The 20,180-nt window shown below is 48.1% G+C and overlaps 1 protein-coding gene across 1 annotated transcript; it reads left to right on the forward strand.

Annotated features, from left to right (window-relative positions):
- Nucleotides 1-3,383: 3,383 nt before the first annotated feature.
- Nucleotides 3,384-20,093, forward strand: NOX5 (NADPH oxidase 5). The gene is given in 13 exon segments (XM_025884236.1): nucleotides 3,384-3,433; nucleotides 6,984-7,107; nucleotides 8,937-9,084; nucleotides 13,346-13,506; nucleotides 13,508-13,551; nucleotides 14,457-14,490; nucleotides 14,492-14,660; nucleotides 14,663-14,697; nucleotides 15,980-16,148; nucleotides 16,286-16,411; nucleotides 18,793-18,914; nucleotides 18,916-18,960; nucleotides 19,965-20,093. Coding segments are annotated over 13 exon segments (1,356 nt in total).
- The last annotated feature ends 87 nt before the right edge of the window (nucleotides 20,094-20,180 follow it).

Here is a 20,180-nt window from a genome sequence, read left to right on the forward strand (position 1 = left end):
ACTGCTCAGCAGCTGATGTCCTCCAAAAAATCAAGACCCCTGAGCCCAAATGGTATCAGAACCACCCAAATTCCCTGCAAAAGTGGAGAGAACATCTCCTCTCTTTTCAGAGAGCTCAGACCAGAGTTCAAGGGTAGAGCTGAAGAACAGTCCCATGTTTTCCTCCTCCTCTTTCCAGTTGCCATCCCAAGCCTTTTCTGCAAGGCTGTTGACCCAGAAAAAAGGCTGAGCTAAAATAAAGACAAAAGCATTTATTTGTGTTCTCAGAACTGAGAATTCTGGGGAAACAGATGTAGGCAGCAACCCAAACTGCTCTCCCAGGGAACAAAAGTCAAGAAATTTTTAAAGACAAAAGGGAATGTTTTTATATGTTGTTTACAAAGAATTTTGATTGGTTTGGGGGGCAGAAAACAAGTCTTGGCTGAGTATAATTGGTTGCTAAGGCTCTCAGTAAGCTAAGTCTCTTATTATAACAAGTTGCAGGTGTTCAGGTGGATTCCTTAGAATATTTGCGGTTTGGCCAGGTTCAGAAGTTCATGGTTCCACCTGTTGAAATGTCCAGGAGGCCCACCTTCTTTATGGCCTCCCAGCTCCATGTGAGGTGACATAGGTGAAACCCCTTGACATAAGTGAAACCATTCCATTTTACCTTTCAAAAAACAAACCAGCTCATGCAAACAGGTTCATCAGAAACTACTCCCTTCTGAATCCCATGCTGGGCCACCTTCTGCACGTGACTAAAAAGGAACACTTCATTGTAGCAGAGATTTTATCTGGATGGGTGGATTGCAGTGATTTTTTTAAATCTTTTTTTGTGCTTTTATATGTTTTCCTATAATTAATGTTTATAAGTTTTGTAATCATGCAAAAATGTTGATGGGGGAAAAGTATACTTCCCAAATGTTGGTTAGAAGAAAGCCATGTTCAAAAATGCATATTCACAGTGTTTATCATCCTCCTTCTAAAAATTTGCATTTTGTCCGTATACTAGGAGATAAACTGGACTTTCATCTGTCAGAACTTTGGCAATTACTTGATCACATTGCTCCATTGCTTTATATGTTTTACTGGCTCCCCAGCAATCAGGGCAGGGGCCTCGCTCTTTAGCTCACCTCATACTAGACCTTCCTGCTCCTGGTTCCAGTTCTGCTTTCAAACTTGTCCTTCCCCATGTCATTGTTTAGTTAGACCTGAACTACTCACAGCTTCCTGAATGCAGAATGCATTCCCATCTCCATGCCTTTGTGTTTGATCTTCTGGTTGCTCCCAATGTCCTTTCTGCTTTCTACCTGGCAAACTCCTATCCACACTCTAAAACCCATCTCAGATCAGTCACTTCCACTGGGAAATCCTCCTGATGCTCTCTTCTGTCTCTGCCTTGATCACGCTGGATTATTTTACTCATCTCTGTATACCCAGACTGTGCATGGCACATGGTGTTTCATAAATACTTGTCAAATGGAGGCAGGTTTATTCATTCCACAAATGTGTATGGAGTGCCCCCTATGTACTGAGCACCATGTTAGTTTCCCGGGATTCAAAATTAATGAGCCAGAGACCTTGCCTTTCGGAGCTCACAGTCCAGTGGGGTAGACAGAGAATCATGCGCAGATAACCACAATGACAATAGGGCACAGACAGCTCTGCCTCACCTCTTCTCCTTCTTCCTTCTCTTCCTTAACTGGTCACGACTTGAAAGCATAATTCATATTTTCTTTGCTTATTTCTTCCAAAGAATTTTCCATTTCCTACATGTAGTTTCTGGAGTCACTTAATAGAAGTTCCTATTTCTCTCTTCCCTCTAGCATGAGGAACACTCTCTGAATAGTCAAAGTAGCCCCCAAATTGCTGCTTCCCAAGCAAGTGAATACCCCATGACTGGAGGTGTGCAAGTCAAGGTTGCTGACTACCAGGTCTGGTTGGGGTAGGGTAGAGGAGGGACTTAAGTTAAAAAAATAGGTTGGTTGAACTCTATGCCCTTGAAGGTCTTTCCAATCCTGATTTTAAGGAAAACACGTCAAACCTAAACCAAGATCATGGGGCTGAATTTCTCAAATGCTATCATCACAGCACAAACTCTGTCACCCTTGAAAGAGAAACAGATGTTCTTTATCGTCTCTGATGCTGTCTTAAATCATCTGGACCCAGTGAATTTTGTCTCTTGCCAAGTCAGAATAGAGAATTTTCAGAGATCACCAGATCACCCTGGTTCTGCAGATCTTACATTGCCTTGGGACTAGCTCAGTGAGAACTGGCTGAGCCTGTGTGCAGAGGAGTATGGGTGACAGCAAAGGGGCATCAGGTGAGCCCCTGATGACTCTGGAGTCCAGACAGAACTACAATCCAAGGAGTCCTTGAAAGTACCCCACCAGGAGCCACATAATCGAAGAAATTTCTTCTACCAACTTGCCTGCTTTAAGATAAAACAAAACAGTTATTATTTCCCTCATTTTGGAAATTAGCAAGAGACATCTAAAATCACCCGTCGGGGGTCCAAATCTGCAACAGATGTCCAGGGTTATCAGCCTCGGCTGATGTCTTGCCAGGCAGGACAAAAAGTAAAAAGCATTTTGAATTTTAGTTGCAATGTGACCTTATCTAAGCATCTGTATAATTTCTCTTAGATTTTTGGCCAGTAGGGCTCACTGACTTCCCTCCCTCCCCAGGTCCCTTGAACTGGGAACCTCTTCACAGGACCAGTCCAATATATTTTACTCGATTCGTTGGGACTGAGCTTTGCTCCCCGTGTCATTAAATGCAGTCTCCAAAGTCAGCCCAACATGGCTGAATGCCTGCCAAGCCATCTGGACATGTTACTCACCTTTCAGGGCCCCTCTTTCACCTTTGGTGCAGTGATAATAATAATACCCACCAAACAGGGCTGTGTTTTGTATTTAATTGAACACTCTGTGTAAAGTCCCTAACAGTGCATGGCTCAGAGTAAGTGCTTCAACATTTCTGTTGGTAATCAATGTTACTGGGATTGATGAAGTCTCACTTGGCTCATTAAGGGCTGAGCAGAGCCTGCTCCGACTTGATGGTGATCTTTTTTTCACAGTATATTTCTAGATTTCCTACCTGCTGCTCTCCTTGAAGGAGGGGAAATGGAAGGGGAAGGTATCCAGCCGGATGGAAGAGAGCCAACATCTTTCCAGTGAAATCCTTGCCCCACCCTTGCACCAGGCTCCTTGTTGGGATTTCTCTGGATCAAGTCGGCCACTAGCCAGTACATGGATGACTGAGGGGCTGTGGGTGTGAGCAGCTCTTTAGGAGAGTCAGGAAGAGGAGGAGCTGGGGTGAGGTGAACCGTGGGCTTCACGACGCACGCTGCTGTACAGACCACAGCCTCTCTGGGACCTGTGGTCTAGAAGACAGGAGAAAGGATGAGCAGGCCAGAAGACCCAGCCCAGCCAGACCCTGAAAGCTGCAGAGGGTGAGTGGCTCATTTCTCTAGCTTTCCATGCCAGCGACAAGGGAAAGGCAAGAGTTCTTTGCCTTTGGTGAGGGAGCTACAAAGGATGACTGTCTGCCTGGGACAGAAGTCAGGAGACCTGTGCTCCCCTCTTGCGTGGTTACTAGCAAGCTGTGCAACCTTGGGCAAGTCACCTGACGTCTCTGGGCCCGTTTTCACATCTGTAAAATCAGGAATTGGCCTAGTCAGAGTAATGACAATATCTAGCATTTGTACAGAGCTTGTCAGTTGCACATTCCCAAATAGCATCTCATGTGATCCTCATAGCAGCGCCTGTTGGAGGGATGTTTGTAACGTGTTGCAGATGAGCAAACCAGAGTGCAGTGGGGCCAGTGATCAGTTAGGGCCAAGCAAGCCTGGACCTAAACTCCTGGTCTCCTGAGGAAAATTCTGGCCTCTGCTGAGCACATTGTTTCCCCAGAGCTCTGAAATCTGAAGATTCCTAGCTCCTCGTTGAGGAGTTCTCTCTCCTTTGGTGCTACCTTCTCTTTCCCACCCATCCCACCCTCCCTTCTTCCTGCCAGCTGTTCCAGCCTCTTCTCCACCAGCTTCCCAGAATTTCTTCTCCTTCTGCAGGCCCGAAACACTAACATTTCCTAGAAGAGGGAAGTGCCCACCAGATACCCCATCCCCACCTTCCCTGGGTTAGCACTTGCACGCAGCCTACTTCCCAGAGTTCTCTCTTCTTTGTGGAATGACTTCCTGTGGGTCCCGAGAGGTAAAGTAAGTGGGGCTGTTTAACTTCTAGGTGAGAGCGTGGACCAGCCGGCATGGGTCGCCAACATCCAGGGTGCTCGTTAAATGTGCAGATTCCTGGGTCCCACCCCAAAATTGGTGAGCCAGAGTGGGCATTTTAGCAAGCTCTCCCTGTCTCTGACAGGCAGGTATCACAGCTTGGGGGCTGCTAGTCTTCCAACCTCTGCACTGTTGGACAGCAGGGGGTGGTTGACAGATTTCTTCATAGTGAACTATCCTTGTATATCTGGAAGAGGTCCTTCCTGATAAATGTGGATTATTATTTTTTGAAGTAAATTCCAGAATTTAACTTGGTTATATTCTAGTTCAAGTGTTGCATCTCTACCAGTTACATTTGTCTAGAATTTTCCTTTTCTTGCATGCTATCTACATCGGGATTGGGTAAAGCTAGCTTGGTCAAATAAACTGGGAGTCTGACCATTATTTTTTTTAACCATCGGAGATAGTTTGACACTGGGCCTAGTCTTTGAAGACTGGATAGGACTCGGCTACAAAAACAAGCTGGGGCTGACATTTCACTGCCTTTCTCATTTCTGAAATGATTTTTGGACCGTTAAGATTGTTACATCTTCTTGAAATCAACTCATTTCCCTGAATTCACCAAACATTTGCAGCAGACGCTCATATGTCTGTAGCCCCTCTGTTTTTATTGCCTTTCTCAATATTAATGTTGTATTTTTTCCACTTGTTTTCTTTAATTGTGCTTTTCTACGTACACTTTTCAGAGACCCAACTTCTTTTTTCACTGCATTGGAGCATAATTGATAAACAATAAACTGCATACTTAAAATGAACAATTTGATGAGTTTTTAAAATATGGATACATCTGTGAAACTATTGCCATTATCAAAAATAAATGTATTATTTTGACCTTTTTTAGTTTTCTAGTTCCTGAATTTCAGATTTTATATTTAATAGTCTATCTCTAGATAGATGTGTGTATTTTATTATTTTTTCCTGGTTTCTTAAGTGGAAGTTAGCTTGTTTATTCTTAATTTTTATGTATAAATACAGTTGATTCTCATTATTCATGGCAATTATGTCCTCTAAATTCATTTCAAACAACGAATTAGGGAATTCTGAGCCTTTGCACCTCAGGAAAATACAGGGTTAGGTTCCTGCCAACATCTAGTCACAAAGTGTTTTTTATCAAACAGTCAATATATAATCTTGTTTTATGTGTGATTCTTTTAAAGACTCCTTTAAAAATATAAATTGTTGATTTGTTAACATAGAACTCATGGTCAACGGCACTAGGACTCACGTCTGAACAAAGCTTACCTAATACACATATTTTTCCTGTAAGGCATGTCACAGCCTTTTTGTGCTCAGGAACACTAGTCGGCATTTCAACACCACTCCTGCGGCCATTTTAAACAGCAGAATCACTGGTACAGCGTGGGGACTATAATCAGTGATATGGTAACAGTGTTGCCTGGTAATAGATGGTAGCTACACTTGCAATGAGCACAGCCTAATTACAGATATACCTGAAACTAGCATAACATTGTGTGTCAACCACACTCAAAAAAAAAAAACCAACCACTTTTTTTTAAGAATGAAAAAAATAAAGAGCAAAATAACCAACAAAAAGCACAAAAATTCAAAACTTGCAGCACTCAGTAGATCATGCAAAGGACACTCGTTCTCAGTATGAGAGCTGAAACAAGAAGGCAGAGGGTCTTTAAAAAAAAAAAAAAAAAAGAAGGCAGAGGGTCCCCTTATTCAACCTTAGCTCGGAACCTGTACATCAGGCAACTCAAACTGATCACTGCTTTGCTCATGTCCACAGTGTCTGGGAAAATGCTGCAAGTATTGGATTGGGGGTTACTAACAAGTTTCAACAAACAGGTGAATTCGTGAATATGGAATCTACAAATAATGAGGACTGATTGTAGCTAAATCATTTAATGTTCTATTGAACTCATAGGATACAGGCAAAGTCATTCTCTCAGAGAAAAGTTTATGGTAATAGATCCTATAAATCCTCACTCACAGCTTCATTTTTGGTTTGTTGGGTTCTGATGCCACAGAAAGTGGTGTCCTCATTTATCACTAACCTCTGTTCAGGTCATTATGTAGTTAGCTCGTCTGGGAGGGTGTCAGTTCGCTGATACCCTTGGAACATCATAGAATATGCCCTGGGCCCAGAAAATCAAGACCCGAGGTCTGAGTCCTGGTGTGGCTTGTTCTAGAAGTGTTCAAGTAGAGGGTGGAGGCTCTGGGGCATGATGGAAAACACACTGGCCTTGGATTTGAACACACTCTCTCTCTCACTGGCTGAATAAATTTCGCTAAAATACTCATCTTCTCTGAATCTATTTCCTCCCTATAAAACATCATGACCCACCAGGTTGTGACAGAGACCAAACAAAGTCGTGGGTGGGAAGTATTTGGAAAACAGTGAAGAGCTGTGTAAATGTGAGGTGGGGAATATTGTCATCATGTTAATAGCATTCCCAGAGTGTGCCACTCTCTGAATTCAGGCCCACAATTTGGGCTCCAACTCACTGGGACCCTATCATTCCAAAACCTAAAGAGCCATGAGTCCAGGCTGACTGATGCCAGATGGAAGAAAGAGACAGGTACTTAGGGACGTAAAGAAGAAGCAGTCTTGGGGAGACTCCTCTCCCATGGGCAAAGCTGATCCAACCTATGGAAGGCCGAGGCCCTAGTTAGAAAAAGGCACACGTCCTGGAACCACCAGGAGCCCTTGGCCACCCCAAACCCATAAACCTGTCTCCTTTTCTTCCAGTGCCATGAGTACTGAGGAAGATGCCACGTGGATTCAGTGGGTGACACACCAGTTTGAGACCATTGTGGGAAAAGACTGGGAGATCAACCTGCAAGAATTCAAAGCAGCCCTGAATGTGAACGAGGCAAGTGTCCACTCCGGAAGTGGGCCCTGCGTTCATAACAGAGGAGCAATCTGGCTCTCAGGGACACAGTACCTCACAAGGAGGGAAAGATTGCCCCCGGGGCTTCCTCAGGGCTTCCGGCCCCACCTCTAAGCAGGATCTGAGCGTTTCAGTCTCTGTTTCTAATGCCCTCCCATCTCTCTGGTAGCCGTGCCTCCTGGGGTCTTCAAAACAACATGTAAAGTTGGGTATCAGGAGCTTGCCAGATCTCAAGAAATATTTTTGGCCTCATATTTTCCACCAGCCTCATGGGCAGAGTTGACGCTATGATGTCTGTAAGTCTCCTTCCAAGAAATAAGCTTCTCAATGATTTATATCCATGAAACTCCCACCCCATTTCCAAACCCGCTCTCATTTCATAAGTTCTCTGCCCATTCCTGGAGGAGCCTGCATGTCCCACAAACAGGGGAGACATCCGCAGAGATATGGGGGGAGTGAGGCTGCAAATGTTAACTTCTCCCCACACGTTTCATGGGCTGGCATCTGGTGGTGGCCTGTGTCCTTGAGAGGGGCGAGCCAATGAGCATTTGCATGTCCCTATTCGGATCAGAGGGCCCCTCACTTGCTGGTAGCAGGGATACTGTTAAGAACTCTAAATGCCATGCCTCCTTCCATAGTAAACATGGGGAAGGAAAAAAAGACATTCTGCCTAACAATACATTAGTCTTTTTTTTTTTTTCTGAAGATTTTATTTATTTGAGAGAGAGAGCATGAGCAGGGGGGATGGAGGGGGAGGGAGAAGCTGACTTCCCGCTGAGCAGGGAGTCTGACTTGGGCTGGATCCCAGGACCCTGTGATGATGACCTGAGCTGAAGGCAGATGCTTAACCAACTGAGCCACCCAGGCCTCCCAATACACTCTTAACAGGACGCTGTAATATACCTTAAGATAGAGACCACTCCGGATGTTAGAGAGTGATAAAGGGATCCAGGGATCCAGGAAAGAAAGAGGAGAGCCGAAGAAGGGTGAGTGTCTACAGCAGACTTCGGTCCCCACTTCCTGCTTGTAAACTCTTCATGATTTCTTAGGTCAGACATGAAGCCCTGCGGGCCCCTCTCCCTGCCTTGAGGGGAGCCTCCCGGGCCGGCAGATCTGGGGCACTGACCCCGTCTGTCTTAATTTCTGTGCTGGGGGCCTAACACCAGGCCTGGCAAGTCGGGGCTGTGCAGGACATGATTGCTGAATGAATGGATGAATGAATGAATGAATGAGTGAATGAATGAATGAATAGAGTGAGTGAATAGGAGCTTAAGAATCAGCCTGAAGTGTAAGCGCAAGGAGCCTAAACAATAAGTCCCGGGACGATCCAGGTGCTCAAGTGCCATCTACCCTCTAAGAACTTCCTGGTTCGCTTGTCCCTTGTGTTCATCCCAAGGGGGATGAGACAGGACCTGGCAGGAGCCTGCAGGGGGAGCCTGCAATTTGCATGTTGAGGGGTCTGGACTGCAAGGCTGATGGGGGTGACGGGCATGTAGGGGACAGAGAGCCTGTACAAATGACCAAGGGTGAGGGGCAAGCAGGGGTCCTGAGGCCCGGACACAAGCCCAGCTTCACTGCTGGGATCTGAACCGTTCTTCCACGGAAGTCCAAACTTGCTCTAGGCCAACAGGAGGGGCCGGGGACACCACCCCCTGGTGTGGCCAAGCGGGGCGATCACACCCGGTGCGCAAGCACTGGGGGCCTGCGTGAGGCCCCCCACCCCACAGCGCATGCGCGCACACCCTGCGGACCTTCAAAGCCCAAGCGCCGAGGCTACACTGTGCCCATCTCCCGCCCTTCTCTGGCCACAGTCCTTCTTTGCCGAGACATTCTTCACCCTGTTTGACCCCGATGGAGGCGGCACCATCACCCTCCAGGAGCTGCTGGAGGCCCTGACCCTGCTCATCCACGGCAACCCCATGGATAAACTCAAATTCCTCTTCCAGGTGTACGTCGATGGTAAGGGCTCCGGAGGGACGGGCGGGCGGGCGGGGGCGGCCTCAGTGGGAGGGGCAAAGGGATCCGCCCACCTCAGTGACTGTCTTCTCCAGACCGGGCTGATGGCTCGCCCCCTCTGTGTGCCCGCCCCCCATCTCCCTGTCTGACCACTGCCTCCCTTCTGTGGAGACGTGGGAGAAGGGGCCACTCTGGCCCAGGAGACAAATGCCCTTGATTCGATCACCAGAAGCCTGAACTTCTTTTGAAAGTTTGAAAAAAGAAATTGCTTTATTTCTTTTTCCTTATTATGATAACATATGTCCACAGAGAACATTTTAGGCAATACAGAATGGTTTAAAGAAGAAAGCCAAAATCACCCGTAACAGTTTTCTATACTGCCTTCTAATTGATCTCTCTGTCTCTGTTTCTCTGTACACAGCCCCACACATTTTTTTTAAATGGGATTACACCATACATACTGCCTTTTCTTGCTAAACAATGTAAACACTTGTTCGTGTAAGACTATATTGCTTTCTAACCTCATTTTTACTGTAGTAAAATATACATAACATTAAATTTACCACTTTAACTGTTTTTTTAAGTGTCAGTGTAACAGCATTAAGTGAATTCACATTGTTGGGCAACCATCACCACCATCCACCCACAGAACTTTTTCATCTTTCCAAACTGAAACTCTATACCCACTCAACACTAGCTCCTGTTCTCAACACCAGCTCCTATTCTGCCCTCCCCAGCTCCTGGCAACCACTCTCTCCTTTCTGTCTCTAAGAATTTGACTACTCTAGGTATCTCATATGAGTGGAATCATGTAATACTTGCCCTTTTGTATCTGGCTTATTTTACTTAGCATAATGTCTTTAAGGTTCACCATGTCGTATCATGTGACAGGATTTAGTTCTTTTTTTAAGGCTGGACAATATTTCATTGTATGATACCACATTTTGTTTATCCATCCATCTGTCAGTGGACGTTTGGGTTGTTTCCACCTCCTGACTACTGCGGATAATGCTGCTGTGAACACAAGTGTGGGTCTTTGGAACCCTGCTTTCCATTCTTTGGGGTAAATACCCAGATGTGGAATTACCGGATCATATGGTAGTTCTATTTTTAATCATTCAAGGAATGCCGTATTCTTCCACAAGGTTATACCATTTTCCCTTCCCACCAGCAACGCACAGGTTCCAGTTTCTCCACATCCTGTGCCAATCACTCATTTGACTTGTTATTTCTGTTTCTCTTTTTTAATAGTACCCCCCTACTGAGTCGGTTAAACGTCTGCCTTTGGCTCAGGTCATGATCCCAGGGTCCTGGGATCAAGCCCTACATTGGGCTCCCTGCTCAGCAGGGCGTCTGCTTCTCCTCTGACCCTCCCCCTCTGGTTATGCTCTTTCTCTTGTTTTCTCTCTCTCTTTCAAATAAATATATAAAATCTTTAAAAAACAATAGTAGCCACCCTAGGGTGTATGAATTGGTAACTCAGTGTTTACAGCATCAATTTCTGTGACCATGTCCCATCCCACCCTTTGTACATATGTGACCCTGTGTCCTGTGCAGCACAGCCTAGGAGTTCAGATCTCTGACCTGGAGGTCAGGCTGCCAAAGTTCAGCTCCACCACTTATTAGTAATCACGGAGCCTGGGGCAAGTCACTTAACTTCTTTGTGCCTCAGTTTCTCTACCTCTCATATGCGAGTAATGGTTATAATAACAGTCTACACTCATGAGGCTGATAGGATTAAATTTGTTAGCTTATGTAGACTCAGAACAGTGCCCACCACACCTTTATAAGTGTTAGCGGTTATTTATTACTGGTTATTCAAACCCCATTACCAAAATGGAGAATTTCATTGTCTTCCCATTCCCACCACTTTTTTTCTTATCTGTTCTTTTCTTTCTTTCTTTCTTTCTTTCTTTCTTTCTTTCTTTCTTTCTTTCTTTCTTTCTTTTTTTTTTGCATTAAAAATGACACTGCTATGAATGTCCTGCTTTTAAGTCTTTGGCAACTGTGGGGCATCAAGCATCGCTGAGTGCCTGGAGTCATCAGAGGAAGGAGCACTCCAGTTGGAGAGAGGCACCCAGTGAGACTGGGATGATGGGTGAGGCCAGACTGGACAGGCCTTGGTGGCCAAGGTTTGGTCTCAGTACAATTAGCCACGGGGAGCCACTGAAGAGTGTTGAGCAGAGAGGTCACTGGGCTGGATTTGCATCCTGAAAAGCTCAGCCTAGCTGCAGGCCTGCTCCTGGGCAGGGCCCTCTGTCCTATGGGGTTTCGTTAGCTCCCAGTTCCACCTGACTCAATCTAGCCAGACCTCATTCCCGGAACCCACTCCCCAAATTGGCCCCCTTCCCCTAGTACACAGGCAGTTGGCCACACCCGCTTCCTGAACATCTTTCTCAGACCACCCCGCCCCAGTCTGCATGGGACAGTCCTTACTGACTGCTTCCTGACCACCAAACTTTGCTCACTCCTGAGAGGCTGGTTTGTCACAAGAAAAAGAGCACACTCACCTTCTCCTTGCAGGCAGTGGTGGGGAGGAAGGCAGAACAGCGCAGGTGGAAGGAGATTTGTAGTTTTATGGCAGGAACTAGAGGGCATTCCCTTCCAGTGGCTTCTGTTTTCTCTGAGAGCCAGGCGGGGAGTGGATGCACATGGAGGTGAGAAGTGGTCCTTGCAGGCAGTAGGAGAGTGACCTTACAAGAGAAGCAGGAGAAAGTTGCCAGGCAAGTTGAAGGCCTTGCTGTGGCTGGGGATCAAAGCTTCCTGCTCTCTTGAAAGCTTTTCTTCAAGAATGTTCTATCAGCTGCCCTGGTGCAGGAAGGGAAAGAACAGGTGGCTAGATTAACTCAGGGATGGGATACGTTTAGGTCACTGGAATAGAGGACAGCAAGCCAAGGAAGAGGAATGTGTGTATGAGGATAATAGCGAAGGGGGACCCTGGATTTGAAACTAGCCAAGGAGAGAATAAAGCCGGATGGATGAGAGGGTGTGAAGGCAGCAGGGGAGGGACTCTCGATGCAGTTAGAAACCTGTTGCATGGTGGCTCTTGACTGGGAATGCTGAAGGACAGGAGGCGTGACTGGAGAGTGGTACCTTAGATTCTGCACTGTCATGTGATTACAGACTTTGGCTTGGGCTTTTATGATGATCAAAATACCAATAAGGCTTTCCATTTATATGCAGCTACCTTCTTCCAGATACTGCAGTAAGTGCTTTATAATTGTTATCCTTGAGCCAGTTCTGAAAGGGGGGAATTATCCCCATTTTATAGATGAGCAAAGTAAGGTTTGCCACTCTGAAGGACTTACAGCCCATCATCACAGTTAGTAAGGGGCAGAAACATGAAGCTACCTTATGTGTGTCTACATCCAAATCAGGCCAAGAGCTCATTAATCATGGGCCCTGCTGCTCATGCAGAGTGGAAAAATACACAGAAAAAATGGCCCAAATCTCATCTTGATGGGTAGATTTGGCTTCCTTGACCCATCACACCTTTAGTCACTCATGTTCATGTAAGACCACATGACTGGACTTGGGGGCCCAGCTCTGACCTCCCAGGACAACATGGAAAAGCAAGATCTGCTACAAGTTAGAGAACAACAGGGAACTTTCCCTCACCACCAACCCCTGTACAATTTGCCTCTGGATAATTGAGGCTCTGGGCATGTAGCTCCTTACAGATTAAGCAAGTGTATCTTCTCCCCCACTCCCCCCCCCTTTTTTTTTTGGAGAGAGAGCGAGCTCCAGTGGGGAGAGGGGCAGAGGGAGGGGGAGGGAGAAGGAGGGAGAGAATCTCAAGCAGGTTCCAAGCTCAGCGTGGGCCCAACAAGGGGCTCGATCCCACAACCCTAAGATCATGACCTAAGCCAAAATCACGAGTCAGATGCTTAACTGATACAGCCACCCAGGGCCCCAAGCAAGTGTATCTTCTGTGCAGATGGTCTTGGAAGCTCAGTACTTAAGAGACGAGGCTGCAGATTCTGGAGAAAGGCATGTACTAAAGCTAAGATTCTCTATGCTTGGGGAGGAGTTTATCTCCACTGAGCTGGGCAGTAGGGAGCCATGGAAGGTTTCTGAGCTGGGGATATTATGTACTTTGATTGCCTGGTCTATACCCCGAAAGGGACTTGGTTGGCAGAAAACTGGAGGTGGGCGAATAGGGAAAGTTCACCACTCCATGAAATGGTTGGGCACGGCGGAATCTGCAGGTAGAGAGTGGGGTCCGGGGAAGGCCCCCACTCGGCTTCATCCCCACTTGGGACAGGCAGCGGCTCCATCGTGGATGAGCTGCGCACCGTGCAGCAGTCGTGCGTGTGCGAGAGCGCCATCTCGCGGCCGGACGAGAAGCTGGACCAGCTACTGGAGCTCTTGGAGTCGGCCAACAAGGACTGCAACCGCGCCAGCACCTTCGACCCCCTTCGGAACCGAGCTACAGCGCTTCCCCGGGGTCATGGAGAACCTGACCATCAGGTGCGGCCCTGTCTCTGGCGTGGGCACCAACCGTGTAGAGGTTAGATTCCAGGTGCGCAGAGTGGCGGGTAAGCTCCGAGGATCCCTCAACCCCGCCCCCGGCCTCGCCCGCTTTCTCATAGGGGACAAAGGTCTGTTCTGCGGGGAGCTATGGTCATGTCTCCGCTTTACAGTGTCTTTTCAGAATCAACTTCACAGTGCTAAGCACCTACAGTGGGCTGGGCATTTTTACAAATATACCAGTGCATTTTATAGCAACGCGCAAAAGGAAATTAGTTACCTCACCCCAAGTAACTTACCTAGGATCACACAAATAATTAGCAGAGGCAGACATTTATTCAACTTGGTCGAGCAGGAGGCACTGTTAATTTATAAGTAATTTATGCCAATAAACAAATGCATAAACTAGAGAAGTGCTAAATTGAACAGAGCTATGGAGGAAAATAAAATAGACGGGGTGTAACGACACACCCAAGTTTGTCTGACTCCAAGCTCTGAAAAGGCCCGCTTTTGTAGTTTATTCTTTTTGTGTATTAGCTTACTTGTGGGTTATTTACCACAACACATCTCAGGTTTTTCCATCCTTTTCGATTGCCTTTCCCTCCCCCCCTACAGTTGGTAAGTAAGGGAAGTAATAGAAACAGCCGTGATTATGTCATCAGACAGATGGGAGTTCCATCTTGGCCTTGCCTAGCTGTATGACTCTGAGCAAGTTGCTTGACCTCTCTGTTTCCTTCTAGAAAGGGAAGCCGGCCGCTTGCCCCGAGGCTCCTGAAAGTTGGTGGGTTACGGTGGGCGTGGGGTCTCTAGGTTCCCACTCGGGTGCTGCCCGCCACACCCCAAGCGGATTGCCCCCTCGGCAGCCCACCTGGCCCGTGCCTCTGAGCAGAGCCCCTCTCTCGCAGCGCTACCCACAGGCTGATGCCCCCTGCCCCCCGCCGCCCAGCCGCGCCGGCACCGTGCCCGCCCTCTGACCTCCGCCTATTGGTCCAACCACCGCAGCCACCTGCTCTGTCTGGCCGCCGACGCGGGCCTCCACGTGTTGCTCTTCGCGCTGGTGGCCAGTGCGCACCGGGCCCCCGGCCCCTGCGTCATGGTGGCCAAAGGCTGCGCCAGTGCCTCAACGTCGACTGTAGCTTCATCGCGGTAGGACTCCGCGGGCACGATGCTGGGAAGCGGGCGGGGGTGGGGGGGTGGCGGGATGCTGACGCAGGTTCCTCATAGCCGAAGGGACCCACACGTGGACTCCCGGAGTGCCAGGGCAGAAGGGTACCTCAGACATCAGCTGCGTCGATCAATACTCGGTGGACACTGAGGCCCAGAGAGGGGCAGTGACTTGTCCATAGTCACACAGCCTGTAAAACACAGCCGGCAATTTTGCGCACTTAACTATGCACAGTCACCGTGCTAAGCCCTTTCCATTTGCTGTTCACAACAACCTGTGGTGGCCCCAGGGCAGGTGGCGTGACTCCCATGCGGGACTCCCAGCAGACAGAGAACACAGTAGAAGCCCTTGAATGCCAGGCTGATGAGTCAGAACAGATGCTCCGGGCCAGGGAGTGAGGTCTCCAAGCGTGTTTGATTGTGCGCTGCTACAATTAAAACAAAACAGAAACAGAAAATGAAAAACCCTTCCAATGACCCAATATGTGCTCATTTACTTATAATGATATACATGCCCTGTTATCATTATAGCACCCTATAAGGCAAGAGTCATCCTGAACGGTCAGGGATGTACATCTTTAGTTCAGATACTCTTCTTGATAATGTCAGCCTCTTATGTGGGTTTTATTTTTATCCTCAGAACTGGCTACATACCAAGAGTCGGAGACCCATAACTCATTTGCTTGGTCACTTGCTTTATTAACACTGTTTTCAATCAGCACTTTCTTCACAGGAAATCTTGTCTTTTCTGTGAGAGGTAGTTTAACTTGGTTAAAACCAGACAAATGTCATCTGCAAGTCTATGTATCTGGGCACACATATACTGAAAGCAAATGAGCAAGGAGGGAGCCCTCCTCCAAAGCCCCTTTGGAAAACCCGGTCTTCCTCCAGGACACCTTGAGAACTAGACATAACACGTGCCTGTCTGACATACAGACTAAATGAGGGCACCGTGTCAACACGGATATTAAATGTTAGCAAAAGCTTCTGTGCTTCTCATGTGTTTAGGCAAAAGTAATACCAGCAGTCATTCTGTAACATTTTCTCTTCCTGCCCCAATTCCGGAGACCCTGCTTTGCACATCTCGGCTGTGGACCTAGGGGAGCAGCGAAGGCTTGGGGGCAGGGGAGATGGTGAAGGGGCCCCTTGGAGGGGGGCACAGCCCGCTCAGAGGGAGGCGGGGAGACAGCTGCTGGGGAAAGGAGAGTGGGCCGAGAAAGAGAGAACCAGGTGGGCGCTCTCTGCTGCTGCTGTGTCCAGCCAGGTGCTGATGTTCAGGTGCTGCCTGACATGGCCACAGGCCACCTGGCTGGCTCAGATCCTGCTGCTGGACTGGAACATCCAGTTCCACCAGCTCATGGGCTACGTGGTGGTTGTGCTCTCCCTTGTGCACACTGTGGCCCACGTTGTGAGCTGTGTGTCCTATAGGCCCAGTGGGTGGGGAAGGGGTGTCCTGCATCAGCCAGCAGTCTGGATGGAAGTCTCTACCCGTGTGGGTATCTGACGGGGAGGGGTGGGGCCTCTGAAGGAACAGTGGAGAGGGAAGAGCTTGCCTTGTGCTCGTCTCCAGCGCTCCAGGCTCAGTCCGAGGCCAGCGCCTTCCTGTTCTGGGAACTGCTGCTCACCACCAGGCCTGGCATCAGCTGGGTCCATGGCTCGGCCTCCCCGACCGGTGCTTGTTTGCTCCAGCTCCTGTGTCCGGAGGGGCGGCCCCTTGCCCCTTTGCTCTCCCAGGCTGGGCTCGCCTCTCATTTCCTCCAGAGCCCAGGAGGTGCCCAGGCTGGTCTGCATATCATGTGCATGTGAAAGGGGCACAGGGAGAGACTCTCAAGCAGACGCCCCGCTGAGCATGGAGCCCGACACAGGGCTCGATCTCACGACCCTGAGATCACGACATGAGCCAAAACCAAGAGTTGGACACTCAACCGACTGAGCCACCCAGGCGCCCCTCCGACATAAATTTTTAATGTACATAATCTGCTAGTGGAGATGAACAGGTGAGGAAGCATAGGTATTGATTGTGGGGTGAATGCTCAGTATTTTTCCAGATGAGGTGGCAGTCGACAAGGGTACAGAATGGTCTAAGGTACAGGTTAAACAACTTAGCATGTACGAATTATTTTCCTGTTTGGTCCCTTCTTTTATATGAATGTTGTGAATGTCCTCCTCCAGCCCCACGGTCTCCCCCTGCCCACCCCTAAAGGTTGCTGCCTACATTTTGTGCTAAGCCAAGGCTTAGTCTATGCGATAGCGTGTTTCTCTGGGTTCATCGGAGTCTTCACAAGACATCTTTATGGAATACTGAGGTTTTTATCCTGTGTTTTAAAGTTAATCTGTTAGAATCATTGTTTTGTTTTACTTATGGAATAGTAATATGAGGAGGAATAACTTTGGAGAATTGGTGGGGAGGTTTTATACTGGTTGAATTCAATGGAACCAGATCTTCTTTGGCTGTTTTAATTATACTAAGGCTGCCATAAGTGAATTAAAATTCCTATGATAAATAGTTTATAAGTTCAAGTAATCAAACGTGGGTTTTTTTTCTTAAGATTTTATTTATTTATTTGACACAGAGAGAGAGACAGTGAGAGATGGAACACAAGCAGGGGGAGTGGGAGAGGGAGGAGCAGGCTCCCCGCCGAGCAGGGAGCCCGATGCGGGGCTCGATCCCAGGACCCTGGGATCATGACCTGAGCCGAAGGCAGACGCTTAACGACTGAGCCACCCAGGCGCCCCTTAAATGCAGTTTTTTATAAGAAACATTCAAACAGATGTAGTTTATTATAACAAACGTTCAAAGCCCTAAAGCACAAGTCAACAGTGTTTGACACAGAATTGGTAAACTTTAGAATGTTGCAATAAAGCTCCTCACCCTTTCTTGTAAATAACAATTATAGCAAATGTTTATAGAGCTTCAACTTCGTTCTCAATGCTTTTATGTATATTAATTTATTAGAAACACAATTTTATGATGACAAGCTAGGGGGGAAGTTTAGATTTCATTTAAATTTCCTGGTCGCTGGTATATAAATATTTGCTATTTGTTTCTTCCTAATCTGTGTAAACAAAGGATAACAACAAACCTGGTGCTTTGCCTTCTCAAGGCCACTTGAGTCAACAACTTTATTACCTCAAATTTCTTCCAGGGTTTTTCATTAACTGCAACAGAAACCCGTGACTTCTGGTTTCAACTTTAATTATTTACCAAGGTTTGAGTTCAAGAATGTATGGCTTCCTGCTTTTAATTTCTACAGCTTAAGCTTCAAACATTCTGTTTGAGTTTGAATCTTTATTCTATACCATAATAGCTATCAAAACTTGGGGACATTATTGAACTGCTTTGCTTCGATTTCCTTATGTGAAAAATAGGGATGTAACAGTACCCACCTCATAGGGTTGTCATGAGGATTCAATGAACTCATCTGTGCAGCACCTAGAGCAGTGATTGGAGCTTAATAACTGCTCAGGAAAGTAAGCAGCAGCAGTAGTACCTGTAATAGTGGCAATAGTAGTAGCAGTGGTAGTAGCAGCAATAGTAGTTGTAGTAGTAGCTATAGTAGCAATCGTAGTAGTAGTAGCAGTAGTAGTAATAGCAGTAGTAGCAATACCTGTAGTAGCAATAGTAGTAGTAGCAGTAGCTGTAGTAGCAGTAGAAGTAGTAATGGTAGTGTAGCAGTAGTAGCAATAGTAGTAGTAGCTGTAGTAGCAGCAGTAGTAGTAGTAGCAGTAGTAATAGTGGTAGTAGCAATAGTCATAGTAGCAGTAGTAGTAATAGTGGTAGTAGCAATAGTAGTAGTAGCAGTAGTAGCAATAGTAGTAACAGTGGTAGTAGCAATACCTGTAGTAGCAATAGTGCAGGCCAGACAGTGGATATAGTCGCTGTGTGCGCCTGGCGCAGAGCCCACTCCGCCCCATCAGTGTGCCAGCGTTCCTTTCTAAAGCACTGGTGGGCCAAAGGTGTGAGTTCTGAGCACCCGTGGTCTCTCTCCGAGCCCTGGGGGCAAGGGGCTGACATCATGCCCTGTGCCTATCGTGGGCGTGAGCCCCTCCATGCCACCTTTGCCTCCCACCACCCAGGCCCCTTCTTGGAGCTGCATATGTACATGACCTCTGCACTGGGCAAGCATGACATGAAGGTCAGTAGCCTGCAGATGGCCCTTGACCTCCTGGCCGAGAAGGAGACGAAGGACTCCATCACAGGGCCTCCAGACATGCACCCAGCCTGGGCGGCCTGACTGGAGCAAGGTAAAGGCTAGCGAGAGCCCGGCCGCCTGCAGGGACCAGTGGGGCTGAGAGCCTAAGGCAGTGGCTAGGCAGGTTAGGGCCAAGCAGCTAGCGACTGGGCACGAGGCCAGCATCCAGGGTCCAACCGGGGTCACTGGTGCCATGACTGGCTCCCCTTGTTCCAACTTTGGGCTCGGTTTCCTCAACTGTTCAGAGAAGAATTTAGCCAATTTGACCTCCTAGGCCTCCCCCCAGCCCTGACTCCCTATGAGCCGGGGTCAGAAGGCCTGAGTAGACGGGGTCTTGGGGAGGCAGCAGGTCCTGTCCTTCCTGGTACAAACGGAAAGACTGAGGCCCAAAGGCACAAAAGTTTGCGGTCTTTCTATTTTATTTCTCAGATTGGTTTTTAAATTATTTTTCCCCCTGAGTACTTACCAATCGGAGTGCAATTTGAGTGAGGTGCCAGAAGGTACTGCTTTTCAATCTGTGGGCGATAATCATGCCCAGGTAGTGAGGGAACAGGACACCACTGGTGCTTGGGCACCAAGGAGGGCTTTCCACAATGGCCTCCGTAAGCAGAATTTGGGGTGGGAAAGGGTCTTCGCTGGGGCAACAGTCAGACTTTAGGAAAGAGACATTTCAGTGGAGGCACGTGCCTGCTGGAGGACTAGCAGGATGTCCAGACAGTTGGGGTTCAGCGTGCCCACAGGGCCCTATCCCTGTCCCCCAACACTGCAGTCTCCCCACAGACGTGCTCCAGGAGTGGAGGGCCTGGGCCTTCTGGTCCAGCCCCTTCCTGGTGTCTGGGTCAGGTTAGGGGTTGAGCCAATGGCCCCCCAAAAGAATGGCTGCATGTTGGACCCTTTGCTCTGAAGCTAAGCACCTGTGCCTTGGAGTTCCTCATGGGGACAGAGGGACATCGCTGCCGACCCATTATGTTTTCAGCTCTAGCTGGGTGTGTCCCTGAGCGGGTCCACAGGCTCACTCCCCTCCCTCTGCTCTCTCCGACCCCGTGTGGGCTCCAGATGCTCCAGAAAGTGGCTGCTGAGAGGAAGGGCAAGGTGCAGGTCTTCTGTGGCTCCCTAGTCCTGGCCAAGGTGCTCAAGGGCCACTGTGAGCAGTTTGGCTTCAAATTCTTCCAAGAGAACTTTTAGCCTCGTCTCTCCCAGTTCTGCCCAACCCACACTGCCAGCCAACTCGATCACATTTCTCCCATGCCCCACAGAGGCCAGCCTCAGAGG

This window comes from Callorhinus ursinus, unplaced genomic scaffold (genome assembly GCF_003265705.2).
Source record: "Callorhinus ursinus isolate GAN/ISIS: 27379988/994484 unplaced genomic scaffold, GSC_fseal_2.0 scaffold25, whole genome shotgun sequence".
Classification (NCBI taxonomy): Eukaryota; Metazoa; Chordata; class Mammalia; order Carnivora; family Otariidae; genus Callorhinus; species Callorhinus ursinus.